This window comes from Apiospora kogelbergensis (genome assembly GCF_038363985.1).
Source record: "Apiospora kogelbergensis strain CBS 113332 chromosome Unknown utg000006l_segment0_segment0, whole genome shotgun sequence".
Taxonomy (NCBI): Eukaryota; Fungi; Ascomycota; class Sordariomycetes; order Amphisphaeriales; family Apiosporaceae; genus Apiospora; species Apiospora kogelbergensis.
Genome location: NW_027117423.1, coordinates 2,363,076 through 2,377,482, shown reverse-complemented (window position 1 = coordinate 2,377,482; position 14,407 = coordinate 2,363,076). Strand labels below are relative to the sequence as shown.

The following is a 14,407-nucleotide window of genomic DNA, read 5'->3' as shown; positions in this document are numbered from 1 at the left end:
GGTTGAGATCTGCGGTGAGATTACCGTACTCCTTAACCGACAAGTTTAGCTGTGATGAGATTCGAACTCTATTCGGCCCCCTTACCTAATCGATTAGTCGTCTGCTAGGTCGCATATCTTGCCACGTGATCTCCAAGGTATGGCAGCTTGGACAAAGGGGAAGGGGTGAAGAGAGAGAGAGAAAGATGGAGGGAGAGGGAGAGAGAAAGAGAAAAAAAGAGAGACGGCTGGATCATTGCGTTGCATGGTAATTTAATACGTATGAGGCATTCAGGATCATATTATCGTATACATACTGATTAGGTAGGTGGGTTGATATTTAAACATTATATAGGCTTTAGACAAGAACTCTCTTCTCTTTACTGTGGTGCATAGACGAACGCGAGCTGGTCGACCTCGTCGCCGTCCTGGCCCATGAACCCCACGATCTGCCACCCGGCGGGCGCAGTCGAGGTGAGGCAGTCCGACGTGGTCTTGCCGGCCTCGACGGTGCGCCCCGTGCTCGTGGTGGCCTTGATGTAGAAGTTGCGCGTGTGGCTGTCCTTCTGGCCCTGGCACAGCACCGCGCCGGTCCAGAACTCGTTGGCCGCGAGGGACAGCGACGCGGCGGTGCCGCCGGAGCCGCCGTGCGAAAAGGTCGTGCCGTCGGTCAGCTGCACGCTGACGCCGTCGAGGCGGTCGGCGCCGCGGACGGTGAGGCTCGCGGCCTTGGGCTTCGAGAGGGTCGCCAGCTTGGGCGCGTCGCTGAACCAGTTGCCCCAGGGCCCTCCCCAGAAGTTGGACTGGCGGAGGGTGGTGCCCGGGTTGTAGGTGAAGTTGGCCGTGATGGGGTTGTGGTCCGAGAGGACGTTGCCGTCGGCCTGGAGGAACTTGTTGCTCTCGTAGCTCCAGTGGGTGGCTTTGAGGTCGACCGTGGGACCCGCGCGGTAGAGGATTTTGTCGACCGTCTCGCAGTAGTTGGTCGTGCTCGGGTTGTCGCACAGGGACTCGGCCGTCGGCTCCACGCCGTTGCGGATCAGCTCGACCCAGGTGTCGGTCAGGCCGTTCTGGGTGCGGAAGACCCGGATGGCGTCGGCGGTGCGCGAGTAGCGACTGTTGGTGTCGCCGAAGACGACGACGGCGTTGCCGACGCTGTGGACGTCGATGTAGTCAGCGACCTGCTTCAGGTTGGCAGCGCGAGCCGTCAGGTCGTCCGGCTCGGTACCGGCATCAGCGTGCAGGTTGTAGAAGTCCACAAAGATGCCCTCATCAACCTGGACTCGCACTGGCGTTAAAGATGGGTTAGTCCTCGTCTTGCGTACTGTATAAGGTTTGTTTGGCCAGGGAGGCGTGTGAGCCACTCACTGAAGGTGAAACCTTTGGGCGTCAGGCAATCAGCACCAGAGGCGTTGGAGCAAACATTCCACTTGACACGGTTGTAGTTGAAGAAATATTTGGTCTGGCCGCGCTGTGTTAGCGCTGATCTGCAGAATGCGACAGGCTCGCTCAGGCTTCATGGGGGCCAACATACGCTCAGGGAGTTGAGTCCACTGCCGAAAGGCACGCCACCGGAAGTGGCGGTCCGGTAGGGGTGGCTGTCGGTCTCGTATATGGCCGCATGGTAGTTGAAGTCCTAGTTCCGGCCGTCAGTCTCAGAAAGGACACGCGATATTCCACGCCACGCATCGACCGAATGGACGAGGCCCTTACCTCCCTGGACGTGGATCACGTCGTAGTTGTACTCGGAGAACTTGGACCCCATCGTCTTGGAGTTGACGGTCTTGTCGCCTGGCACGTCGTTGCCTTGAAGGATGGCCGGGAGCCCCGCCACGTTCATGGTCAGGACATTGAAATCGCCGCTGGCCGCCAGCGCAGTGCCGGCAATGGCAGCAGAGGCCGCGAGGTTGCTGAGGCTATACTTCATGGCGATCTGGCTTGGCTGGTTGGAGAATCAGAACGGTGTAGGCACGCAAAAGGCAGCACCTAGAGAAGCGAGGAGGCCGTCTCCTTTTGTAGCCGATCTCGACATCTCTCTTTTGCCGGCGACCCGCGGGACACCCGACGTGCAGTCGATTCCATTGCGAACTGCTGGAGTTCACGACCAACTATCAGCTGGGTTCTCCAATGTTTGCAGGCCCACCAAGCTGCAATTGGCACACACGACCGACTGCCGGCCCTCATTTCCATAGATGTATAGCGATAATCGGCCGATGTAACCTGCTCCATCAGGCCAGTCGCGTCCGATGGTGGAAAAACCAGCCAGCCAGCCAGGCAGACAGACGAAGGCTCGGAAAAACCGCGTGCCCAGGTACGATCGTCTTGATTGGGCCGGATTGGGGAAGAGGCCTTCGTCATGGATGGCATGGCATCGGGGGTGAGATGTGACCGCCCACTGCAGCCTTAAAATTGCGGTTAAAGCGTGTTGCCAAGCCATCCGGGGCTGCCCAATCATTCACCACACGTGAGGCCGACTATACGCACTGCTGGACGCTGCCGGTGCGTGACCCATTCAGACTTCGGTCAAGGACGCGCGACTGGTGTCGGAGAGAGGGTTCGTTATAGGAAGCTCATTATCGATAATTGCCAATAATCAGATGGAGTCGGCCACACCTTGTGCATAAGCCGCCCCTCTGAGGCTCACACCCAAACTGACTCGCGCCGAAGATGCAGATGGAGATCAGCCTAGGGAGCATTCAGAGCCCAGGCCTGGCTGGCTGGCCGTTGAAAGTCTCTACTAATACGTGTATCCGACAACCCTCTCGATGCCAGATTAGAGTTGCGATTCGATTTTTTGGCACGACGATTCAGTTCGCACCAGGCGGCTCCGACCACATGGTAACTATTTGGGGCTGTGGCAGATACCATCATCAGCCATCAACTGTACCATCATCCGCTGTTTTGCCTTATCTAAACGATGCCAAGGCGACCGCTCGTCCTGGGGCAGACTGAAGGCGCGCTTGCTTGTCTCATCCGCCGCTGGACACGAGGCCCATTGCCTTGAAGCTATCAAGGAGGATCATCTCGACCAGGCACAACGCCCTCCTCGAAGGCGCCGCCCCAAAAAGCTGCACAAGTATTTTCCAAATAACAAGAGAGGCAGCGCCCACATAATCTGAATCGAGGCGTAATGCTGCTGTGGTGGCTTGTTCGCCTACCTTACTCTTGTTTCACCACTTCATTCATCGCCTCGATACCGAGGGATACGCTGCATCTCTGGGCTATCAGTCATCGCCGTTATCGAACGCAGCAACCTGGCGCTCTCGCTACCTACCGCAGACGTAAGGGTGGACAGATCCCTGACCAATACGACGCAACGACGGTGCAGACACCGCGAGACAGCGTTGGCTTGGCATAGCTGCCGGACCGCTCACGAACAATTGTGATATGCGACGGTAGCAGTGCGTCATCACGGTGGTGATGGTGGTGATGGTGGTGCTAGTGGTCGACGCTGCGCGGGGAGGCTCCCGATGGAGGGCGGCGGGGAAGCACCGTCAGACGTTTGGAGTTTCAAGCCTTGTTAAAGAACGTCTGTTCGCCGTGTGCAGTTCTTTTTCTGCCCACGGACCCTCGCGCATCCTTGGCTACATATCATTGACCTCGTCATTACGGGTGGCCTGCCCTGCACAACAATGTTGGGGAGAAGCTGGCGGCTATCACGTAGGGGTACATGATAGCTACATCGTGCGTCCTCGAGAGATTCCATCCCACACCGTTCGGTTTACCGGCAACGCGTCGAAGTAGCCCTTCCTCACCCACGTCTGTCGCAGGACCCCCGGACCCTGAAGCCCTTCGTCGCTCTGCATATCTTCAAGCCGGCGATCACGGCCTAGCGAAACTTTCTGGATGCGGAACGTCTATTTCCAGCCCCACGATATTTTGGGCATGTTGGACGATGCATGATTGTAATGGGAACGGCTACAGGCCATTCCACTTGCCACTCTCCCTGCACACTTCATTCTCGGTTTCGTCGAAGCCGTGGGACCGGATTGAGATGCGGGTGGCGGGTGGTCTTTTGTCTGTGTGAACGATGAGGTTAGAGCCTAGGTTGCGTCGTCCCCTTTCTCATGCCTGCGATGTCTCCGGTCCACCTACGCCGGAAGATGGGTCCCCCGATCGGAACGGAACAATCAGGGGGTTCGCAGTCTCCGGAGTCGGACACCTGCCAACTGCTACCTGTTTAGCTGCGCAGTTAGGACAGTGCGTTATGCATTCGCTCCCATATATTGCGCCATGCTATATGACCAACGCGGCGTATTTGGAAGTGATGTTTCGAAACTTGTTTGGCTGCCATGGTGACACGCCGCTGCGGGGGATGGCCGAGGGTTGTTTCAAAACGCACCAACCTCGAACGATATCAGCCATGGCATAATAGTGCCCCCAAGTGCCGGCGTGGCCTGGTCTCCGCCATAGAAAGACCCATATCCCATCACTTTGATATCTGGTTCAAGGCCGTGATAGCACAGATGTACCGGTACCTGCCTAGTCCTTGTCTGCAGAGTACAATTGACAGGGTGAGGTGTTAGGTCAACTGCCACTAGGTCCGCGGATGGCATTTCCCCGGGCCTTTAATGACTTGTTTATCGGACCACGAGCATGGAGACGATATTGTGGTCGATATGTTGGGGTTTAAGGCAGGTTCTCTGAGATCTCACCTCCATTGAAGAATGCCCCTGAATAAGTGAAAAGCTGGCCGTACAGCGAGGGCTTCCATTTCGAACCAGAAATATGGTAAAATATTCGATATGAATACAGTATTCGCTTGTGAGCGGTAACCCACACATGCTGGGACTTTGGGCAATGCTGCAAATGTGACAATGAACATGACAATTGATAGGAAGACGTCAACATACACAAATGGCTGTAGCAGGTTATGTGAATCGCCAACTGTTATAGCTTAAACACTGTGTTTCCGTGAACCCATCTGATCTATGTATCTTCTAACCCCCTTATTTGCCCCTTCGTGTCATTCAGCCAACGCGTGCGAATGTTCGCTACTAGCATCAAGCCATACCATCTTCTACTGATTAAGCTGCGAGCTGTAGGAAACTACCAGCAACAAGACAGTATCTATATCCTCTCTTTCCTTCCATTCCCCTTGTCTTTGCTTGACTGCTTTGCCTTGGGGTTGCTGGCGTGAAATATACGAGCTGCACCTATTTGGTTTGAGCAGGAAGGAGGGGATGGAGTAAGCAAGACATGTAAGATCTAAAGTAAACTCTATCTCCACGGGACGTGGTTACCGGAGCCAAGCTCTAAGATCCATGTTTGGTGTCGTTAAGCTCTACTGGTGATACTTGGAAGCTGCGCCATATCTCTCAGGGGTTAAACACACGCTTCGAAAAGCTGGGTTGTGGTAGGTAGATGATGGGACTTTGCCACATTAACGTATATACGCCAGAACACTGCTGTTCTGAAAGAGATTAACAAAAATTGCGAATTATCGCCATTGGCATGCCTGATTCTTAAGCGATTGTCAAACTACCACCAGCCCAACCACCAACCCCTTCAGCCGTAAAAACCCTAGGCGTAAACCACCATTACACCCTGCCTGCCCTCGTAACGACTTGACTTAGAAGGATGGATGAAAGGCATTCAAGTCTATTTGCAAACGTCATAAGTAGGAACTCCCGACCCGGCGCGCAGGAACCCCGTCTCGTACTGCGGCGCATCCTCGCCGACAATAGTGCCCGCCTGCCCGCCCTCGACGCAGAGGCCCTGAACCGACTCGAACTGGCTGGCGATGAAGTCGGTGTGAGTGGCCAGCTGGCCGCACAGGGAGCAGAAATATCCGGTGCAGGTGCCCGAGGAGAAGGCGAGGCAGGTGCCCTCGTTCAGGATGAAGTCTTGCTTCGACGCCCGTACCGAGTTGATGATGGCGTTGCAGTCCGTGGGCTGGGGTGGTGGGTTCTGGGAGAGCAAGCAGGAGAGTATCAGTGGCATGGTTCAACAAGCAACAGCTAGAGACTAACTCGGGAATGGAAAGCGAGTCTTGAATTGTGTATATGTCGGGGCTATAGGAGGTGGTTTGACTTACAGAGGACTGACACTCATAAAAGTCTTGCTTAGACAACTGGCGCTTCGTGGATTCGAGCGACACGGGGGTAGCATCCGATACGGCTCGGTTGGCCAGGCTCTTGGGCAGACTAGCGAGGCTGCTCCCATCTCGCAGGATGGTTGGCTCGACCATAGTCATGATCTCACCCAGAGTGGCCGGCGAGGGGATGCGTGCTTTCTTCCGTGAGACTCCTTGGGAGTTTGGGGAGACGGCGGCCACCAGGCCAATAGCCAGAGTCAAGGGTCCCAGGAACTTCATGATGCAGTTTTGTGCAGTTTTGAGAGTTGGTTCTATTTGTGTCGATTGTTGTTTCTATGCTTTCAGGCCTGGCGTTTGCCGAGAAAGGAGATGGACGAGTAACGTCTTTATATAGTCGTGGCAGCTCGAACGATTCCCAACGTCCGTCGGGAAATGCCGCCAAACGACTTACAAAGGAAGTCCAATATTTCATAACTACCTTCCCCTTGAGGAAGGTCCTCTCAGCCTTGGATGATTGAATTACGGCCTTCTCCCCCAGACTATACATCTGCCGTCTCGACACCTTCGAAATCGTGCCGTGTCTGGGTGCCTGGACACGGGATGCGCAGCTAATAGGCACGGTTACCCAGGGAGGGTTCGACACCTACACCTGCAGATGCTGGACGTATAATTCCCCGCATGCCACCTAGCGGCCACCACGGAAAACGAGTCTCGCCTCGTGAAGGACTCGACTTGGCCTGCAACCTGCACATCACGAACGGTCACCATGCAGCCAGCGAACGCGGTGCTAGTCTCGAGCCCGGAGTTGGTGGCTGCTTACGATGCCGAGGGGCAACGTAGGGTTGACGAGGCACCAGGATGGAGCCAAGCTGACCACTGCTCATGGAGGGCATCCAGACGCGGCCAAGAAAGTCCTACCACCCATTCGAATCAGACGTCGAGCCCTCTAGTTTTTGTCTTGTCCCTCAAACTTCCTATCTTCTTCATAACTTTCTGGAACCGTCGCGTCGAAGGACCTGATAGCACATTATATATATATGTATATATATGCGTCCGTCTTCGTACATATATCATCTCACGCGAGGTCCATTTTAAGGTTACCTGGTTCCTGTAGGCTATATCAACCCGTCCTCGCGAGGGCCCGCGGCCATCTAAACGAGAAGCTTAGCCCCCAAGATTAATTGCTGGATTGATTGGGATCCTACTCTGCCAACTCCAAGGGCCCGGGCGGGGATCCAGAACAACAGCTTTCGACTTTAACCGCCATTTATCCAGTCGGGCCCAGCATCAGCTGAGTAGATGGGACGGGTGGCATCAACCACTTATATAGGAGGATGCAGATATTGGGGACAGGTTCCAGAAGGGTGTCGTGCTTTAGAGGGCCTGCGGCAAGCCTTGTCATGGTATGGCGAAAGCGACGTTGATTGATCTAAGAATAGGTCACCCACAAGAGACGTCGAGAGTCACTCAGTCTGCTACAGACTTTCCCGAGGTATGAAGGACGCAAACTCGGCTCTAGTCGGATCCGCGCATCGGCAGTTGTTCGCCTCGTCTGTGGGAAGAAGCGTCGTCCAGGCGCTGGTCGAACCAGCACAGGCTTCATCGTCCCGCCAAGAAGTCGGGAGCAGAAACTGATATCGGTGAGCAGCCAATCACCAAAGCGAAGCCCAATCAGTCGTCGAGTCAGTCAGTCTCTCTCAGCGCGACCTTTATCGATAAAGTACCGGGCAATTTCACCCCACCACGGATTGGGCAGCCGAGTCACCCCGCCAAAACTTCCCAATTACTGCCCACCAACATAAGCGAAGTGAGTCAACATTGAACGAGAAGTATTTAATTTGGACTATCGTTTCGTGCACTCGACTTGACCGAAAAAACCTAAAAAAAACACCAGCCAACCACTTGGGGTATTTTTGGCAATCCACTGCGGAATCACTCGGCCATGGACGCGGAAGCTAGATTAGCCCTCATCAAGGAGAACCTCGCCGAGGTTCTCGACGCTCCCATCATCGAGAACATCCTGGCCGAGGGGCGCAACCCCAAGATCTACTGGGGTAAGCACGCAAACAAGCACACCACCGCATCCGGGGCGTAGAACGAGAGAGGAGGAGAGCGCAGAAGAGCAATGGAATCTTGAAGCTAACCACCCGATATCTGTTTCTGGCAAACAGGCACCGCGACCACCGGCCGCCCGCACTGCGGCTACTTCGTGCCCGCCGTCAAGATCGCCCAGTACCTGGCGGCGGGGTGCGAGGTGACGATCCTGCTGGCCGACATCCACGGCTTCCTCGACAATCTGAAGGCCCCGATCGAGCTGGTGGCCCACCGCGTCACCTACTACCGCCACTGCATCACCGAGATGCTGCGGGCTGTGGGCGTGTCGACCGACAAGCTCAAGTTCGTCCTCGGCTCCTCCTACCAGACCAGCAGCGAATACACCATGGACATCTTCAAGCTGTGCGCCGTCACCTCGGAGCATGACGCCAAGAAGGCCGGCGCCGAGATTGTCAAGCAGACCGCCAACGCGCCCCTCAGCGGCCTGCTCTACCCCATCCTCCAGGTCCTCGACGAACAGTACCTCGACGTCGACGCCCAGTTCGGCGGCCTCGACCAGAGGAAGCTCTTCACCGCCTCCAAGGAGTGGTTGCCCAAGTTGGGCTACAGACAGGTGAGCACAGAACAACAGCATCGTCCCGCCTCATTTTGTATGGCTATGGACGCTTCTTGCTGACTGTGGTATCAAAAACAAACAGCGCGCGCATCTGATGAACCCTATGGTTCCTGGTCTGCAAGGTGGCAAGATGAGCGCCAGTGATGAGAGTGAGTCCTCCCTGTCTTTTCTTCGCTAAAGAAAGTCGAACAGCTAACTTACAACCAACCCTCCACCAGACAGCAAAATCGATCTGCTCGATTCCCCGGACGCTGTCATGAAGAAGATCCGCAAGGCCGAGGCCTTCCCCAAGCAGCCCGAAGGCAACGGTATCCTTGCCTTCGCCGAATTCGTGCTCCTCCCCGTGGCCGCCCTGAAAGGCAAGCGAGAGTTCGTCGTGTCGCGAGAGCGCGACGGTCTGGAGCCGCTCGTCTACTCGGACGTCAAGCAGATGCACGAGGACTACAAGCAGGACATTCTCACGCCCCAGCTTCTTAAGGCTGCCACAACGAAAGCCCTGACCGAGCTCTTGGCCCCGATCCAGGAGGCCTACCAGGCATCGGCCGAGTGGCAAGAAATCACCCTGAAGGCCTACCCGCCGCCTGAGAAGGAGGTCAAGAAGGCCAAAAAGGTCAAGGACCGGGGCACCGGCTTCCCAGGACCCAAGAAGAAGGGTGACGAGGCACCCAAAGCCGATATCGTGGTACCCAAAGTCGACACCACAGAACAAGAAAAGATTGTGAACGAAACATCGGCATGAGAGACGAATCTCTTCCATCAATGAGGAAATACATAGCCACACGAATCACACGAACTTCTAGATGCACAATGCTGACCGTCACCTCCAGACTCGTGACATGGAGATATGTTGACTCGCCGCAGCCACGAAGATGTCGCGGAATCAATCACAGGCGCCACAGGCCGAGTTTGATGAATGTTTTAAACTCATTTCTTAATTGTTAAAGTTCACCTCCATTTCCACGCTCATTGGTAATCGCTAGTCCATAACTCTGTTCAAGCCGGCACAAAAAATGGCAACCCGCTGTCCCCACAGGCCTCCCCAAACGCGACTCTCAGGAGGAAGCCCTGCAGGGTTCACTCCAGCCTGCCTAGGCGGCAACAAGAGTCCCGCAAAACGACGAAATTTCCCAAGACTCAACTCAGTCAGACCAGAAAATCCATCGCCGGTTGCGCGAACGGGGAGCGGAGCGCCAGGAAGCCGCTACGTGAGGCGTTTTGCGCGTTTTGCTGCTGCGCTTGTTGCACACACCCACCTTGTGCAGTCTCCATATCGTCGGATGGAAATTATAATCATACAAACAAAGGTGCTCACCCAATCGAAACGACTGGGTCCCAACTGATCTTGTCAGCATCCCACATGCCATGTTGTCATTGTACAACATAGCTTCTACGACGAGACCCCCAGGTCCAATCGCTATGCAGAGAGGAAGAATAGTGGAAGCTCCAAGAATATCTTTGCGACAGCCTTACTCCTCTTCCGAATCGCTCTCCTCTTCTTCGTCGCTCGAGTCGCCTTGACGGTTCTCCTCATCGCCTGGAATGGGCTCTTGACTCCCACTACCATGCCGTTGGAACTGGGCTTTGAGCTCTCGCAATTTCTCAATGTTGCGTTCTTGCTCATGTTTGTTCATAGGCTTGTTCTTCTTGGGCTTGGGGAGGGCGCTATTCTTAGCTTTCGTCTCTTCCGCTTGCTTGGCTTCCTGCTTGAATTCAGGCTTCGAAGAGACTGATTGGTAAATACCAGGATAAGACTTAGTTATCAAGTCGAAGAGTCTGCTGAGGGCCTCCTGCGATAGCGACTCGATATCCAACTCCAACTGGCCATCATCATCCTCCTGAACAATCATCGTTAGTCTGTGTCAAAGGCTGCCAAGTGAGTAGATTGTCAACTTACCTTCTGGTGGGTGTCTTTCTTGATGATGTCGACGGCTTTGTTGAGAAGGGGCCCATCCAGCTCATTGATACCTTCAGCTATCACAGCCTTTTCGAGATTGCCCATATGGCGCTTTTTCGAGGCGGTCTTCTTACTTGTCCCAGGTGCCTTCTTCACGACGGGAACGCTGCCGCTAGACTTCTTCACGCCACTGCCCGCTGCGACGCCACCCGAGCTGGATTTCGGCTTGGATTTGCTCGTGGTCTTTTTCTTAGACTTCGTCTTCTTGGACTCGCTGCTGAACTTGGTTTTTTCTTCGACCAATTTCAGTTGCAACATCGAGACGACTTTCTGTTGAATCTCGATCATGAAGGTATCAGGCTTCTTCGCCCCTAGAAGACTGTTAAGCTTGGACTGCTCCTCACTCAACCGAGATTGAAGGCTGCGAATAGAGTCATTCTCCAGTTCCTCGACCTCGGCCTCGCTTTCCTCATCTGAGTCATGCGCACTAAGCTCTGGCGTGCCAGCAGAGCCAGCGCGTGATCGTATCGGGGCATTCTTCGCCATCCACATGTCCTTCTTCGCCGCCTCCTCCTTGAAAATAACTTCAAGGGCCTGGCCAGATTGGGTGACGGGTGAATCTTGGCCGTTGAACTGCTCCGAGTTGGCCACCATTTGGCGCATGTCTCTCTCAATCTCTTTGCCGGTTCGGTATTCGCCGCGCTCTAGTTTCTGTGACATTGTCCCTAGATCCATCGGCTTCTTGATTATGCTGAAATAGGTAGGGATATTGAAGGCGACAGGGTCTACGGGTTCCAGGAAGAACTGGTTGTGGTTCCAGTGCTTGGCCTTCTTCACTTCCATGAGGCACTCACCATAGAACTTCAGTTCGGGATCGAGTCTCTTCTTGAGGCCAGGTTTCGACGAGTAGTCTGGGTCGCGGTTCTTGGGTGGGTTAATAGGTCGTTTGGGCCTATCTCCATCACCCCTCGTGGAATCACGCCGAATTTGAGGCATGCCGTTGGGAGGAAGGGCGAAGGCTGGCCCAGTGGACGAAGCTGGTGTTGGGGGGGGCAGGGGAGGGTCGCGAGGCTACAGGTGCTGTCGTTTCCGTCTTGGCCTTTGGGCTTGTTGCAGGCGGCGGACGCGGTTGAGATGACTGCGACTGACGGCGTTGGGCTGCCACTTGGGCAGCCCGGGGTTCGGTGTGCCGCGTAGGTTGATGCTTGCCCTTGTCAATCCTCATAGGCTCCTCGTTCTTTGCGATCTCCACGAGACGGCCTAACAAGTCATTGCGCACTTGCAGGGCAGCCATTGTGACGATGTTCCCGGCGCCATTGAATTTGAGCGCATTGTCATGAAGAAGCTGGAGGTCTGCTTTAAATTCGCCAAAGTTTGCGTACTTCGTTTCTCGCAGCTTCACCTCAAACATGGATAAATCAACGGGGTGTTCGATTTGTTGTTTGTAAGAATCCCACACCTGAGGCCACAGCTTCTCCACGGAAGAACGGAAGTTGCTGCCGCTTTTGGTTTTCTTGACTCTTCCAATCTGCGCCCGTATCTCTTTGTTCTGGTAGAAAGTAATGGGCTTATCATTAGGCACATTATCTGCCAAGTCGTCTGATGGGTTCGTTGGAGCGGGCGATAGACCTGTGGCAACCCCAATACTATCCTCGGCCGCAGCTTCGGTTTGAAATTCAGTCTTAGTACGTTTCGCAGCACGCTCTTCGTCGTTGTCATCTTCCCGTTCTCGCGCAATTTTGCCAGGCGTAGCAGATCGCTCCTTCACAACAGCATTGCTCTCTGGCTTGGTCTCGGCGGGAGAAGCTTCCTCCATCTTAATGTCTTCGGCTTTGAACGACTCCTGAGGCAGACCAGCCTCTTGAGTGGGAGAAGACACGACCGCATGCTCGCTAACCGCTGTTGCTTGGGTGCTTTCACCATGCTCGCCGCTCGATAATAGGTCCGGCTGCCCAGTAGACTCATCCACATCCATCGAGTCATCAGCTGATGTTTCGGCAACGGGCTTGTCCTCGTCCTGCTGCGCCGAAGGTGGCTGTGGTGCAGGGGAAATATCAGAGGTCTCGGCAGCCTCGGGTTCCTTAGCTTCGTGCGTAGCAGGAGCGGTTTCCTCCGGGACGCCATTGACATCTACCATATCCTTATCCTCGGACTCTGCGGGCTGCACGTCTTCTGTAGGCTTTGGCGACTCCTTGAGACTGATGTTCGAGTTGGCTGCAAAAGCATCTTGGTTTTTGGCTACTGTGGTCTCTTCAGCCGGCGGCGGCGGCGATCCTGCTTTCCCGTTGACAGTACTGGGCTCTTCTGATTTGGATGTCTCATCTGAAGTCACATGCCTGTATGGGAAACGTGTTAGACATGAATATAAGTAGCTTCAGCATAAGCACTTACCCATTAACAGTTGGCTCGATGGTTTCATCAACAGCTTTCGTCTCCTCCTCGGGCTCGGGTTGTGCGACCTTTCGCTCAACAACGTTTTGGGGTTCTTCTGTCGCCATGATTGCCATTCAGTCGATTGCCGCGCTTGTTATGTTTGCCTGTAGGCTTGGGATGATACGATGTCAAATGTCCATGCAATCTAGGGCTATGGGCGCGTTTCCAGTTAGCAAGCTTCCTACGAGTAATCTGATTGCAATAAACGATGGAAACAAAACACCATTGGTGCCAACACTTGTTACACAATCGACTGCCACTTGTATCGATCAGCCCTTCGTGATTGATTCCCCCAAGTGCGCGCGGATTGCCGCAAGAGGCGCCCGTGACCAGCACTAGTCGCTGATGGTTTGTGAGCCGTACCAAAGACCATATGATAGCTTGTGGAGTTCCAATTATGTGCTCGCTAGCTTTGGAAATGTTGACGAAGTTATCCTTATTATGTATAGCCAACTGGACTGATTTTGACGCCGATGCGCGCGCTCGGAAGCTCAGCAAGGACAAATATGATTGCTGGGCAGTTCTCGATTGATTACGAAGTAAGTCCTACAGGCGGCAGTCAAGAATATGCTGGTTGACCGTTTGCGCAAAGGTGTATGTTCCTGTTGGCGCGTTGTCGCGGTTTGTGTGGTGGCTCGCGATGGCCAGCCTTGCGCGATGCGACAGGTTGGAGTGGCGTAAAAAGGTGGCGGGCCAATGGGGACGGAGGCTGGGAAAGGTTTCGGGTCGCAAAAAGGACGCATCAGTGCAGATGGCGCATCCCAAGCTATTTATCGCAAGAGCCCACTTCCAATTTTTCCCTCCCAAGTCGCGTAGCTCTCGACAAAAGAAGAGAACACGCGAGGGAGAAAAGAACTGGGGCGCGCCCGAAGTGAAAAAGGCCTGGCGGATGGACCGTGCGCGCGATCGACGGCAAGGTAGGGTGGATTTATTTGTTTGCGCCAGCGAATGAGCTTGCTGTCTCGAAGATTGCGGTCGGGGCGTTCGGCGTGGGTCTGGCAACGGGATAAGGTGCCGATGCTTCATCTAGGTCGGCCGAGCCTGGAAGCATTGAAACGGGGCGGATGGCTCAATTGCTTCGCGATCCCGGGAACCGTGGGCAGGACCAAACCAAGATGGCGATTCGAGGCCCGCAGCGCATGGGGTATCCAGAACAGAACAACAGAAGGAGAGTATAAACCGAACAAGGGGCAGCAAGACAACCGGGCTTTTGAAAGAAAACACTGGACTGGAAGCGAAGAGAAAAAAAGATGGTCACTCACTATAGGCAAGGCAGGCGACGCGAGCTGAAGTTGGTTGCACAACAAAGTATGCGACTGGATGAAGTTTATTGGTGTGGTTGCGCAATACGGAGGGCGGAAACAATTATACACGATGTATAAAAGTGAGACCCAAG

At 54.6% G+C, this 14,407-nt stretch overlaps 4 protein-coding genes across 4 annotated transcripts; 1 reads left to right on the top strand and 3 right to left on the bottom strand.

Annotated features, from left to right (window-relative positions):
* Positions 1 to 359: 359 nt before the first annotated feature.
* PG998_009611 (uncharacterized protein) lies at positions 360 to 1,903 on the bottom strand (the record flags this gene model as incomplete). The annotated part of the gene is made up of 4 exons (XM_066876427.1): positions 360 to 1,300; positions 1,345 to 1,438; positions 1,511 to 1,612; positions 1,670 to 1,903. The coding sequence occupies 4 exons, from the start codon at positions 1,901 to 1,903 to the stop codon at positions 360 to 362; spliced, it is 1,371 nt and encodes a 456-aa protein (XP_066728583.1).
* A 3,674-nt stretch (positions 1,904 to 5,577) lies between these two features.
* Positions 5,578 to 6,292, bottom strand: PG998_009610 (uncharacterized protein; the record flags this gene model as incomplete). The annotated part of the gene is made up of 2 exons (XM_066876426.1): positions 5,578 to 5,886; positions 6,014 to 6,292. The coding sequence occupies 2 exons, from the start codon at positions 6,290 to 6,292 to the stop codon at positions 5,578 to 5,580; spliced, it is 588 nt and encodes a 195-aa protein (XP_066728582.1).
* Positions 6,293 to 7,955: 1,663 nt separating this feature from the next.
* On the top strand, positions 7,956 to 9,423 carry PG998_009609 (tyrosyl-tRNA synthetase; the record flags this gene model as incomplete). The annotated part of the gene is made up of 4 exons (XM_066876425.1): positions 7,956 to 8,067; positions 8,185 to 8,681; positions 8,767 to 8,833; positions 8,903 to 9,423. 4 exons carry the CDS (start codon positions 7,956 to 7,958, stop codon positions 9,421 to 9,423), a joined length of 1,197 nt encoding a protein of 398 aa, XP_066728581.1.
* A 727-nt stretch (positions 9,424 to 10,150) lies between these two features.
* PG998_009608 (uncharacterized protein) lies at positions 10,151 to 13,076 on the bottom strand (the record flags this gene model as incomplete). Its single annotated transcript, XM_066876424.1, has 4 exons — positions 10,151 to 10,519; positions 10,579 to 11,615; positions 11,728 to 12,914; positions 12,970 to 13,076. The coding sequence occupies 4 exons, from the start codon at positions 13,074 to 13,076 to the stop codon at positions 10,151 to 10,153; spliced, it is 2,700 nt and encodes an 899-aa protein (XP_066728580.1).
* Positions 13,077 to 14,407: the final 1,331 nt, after the last annotated feature.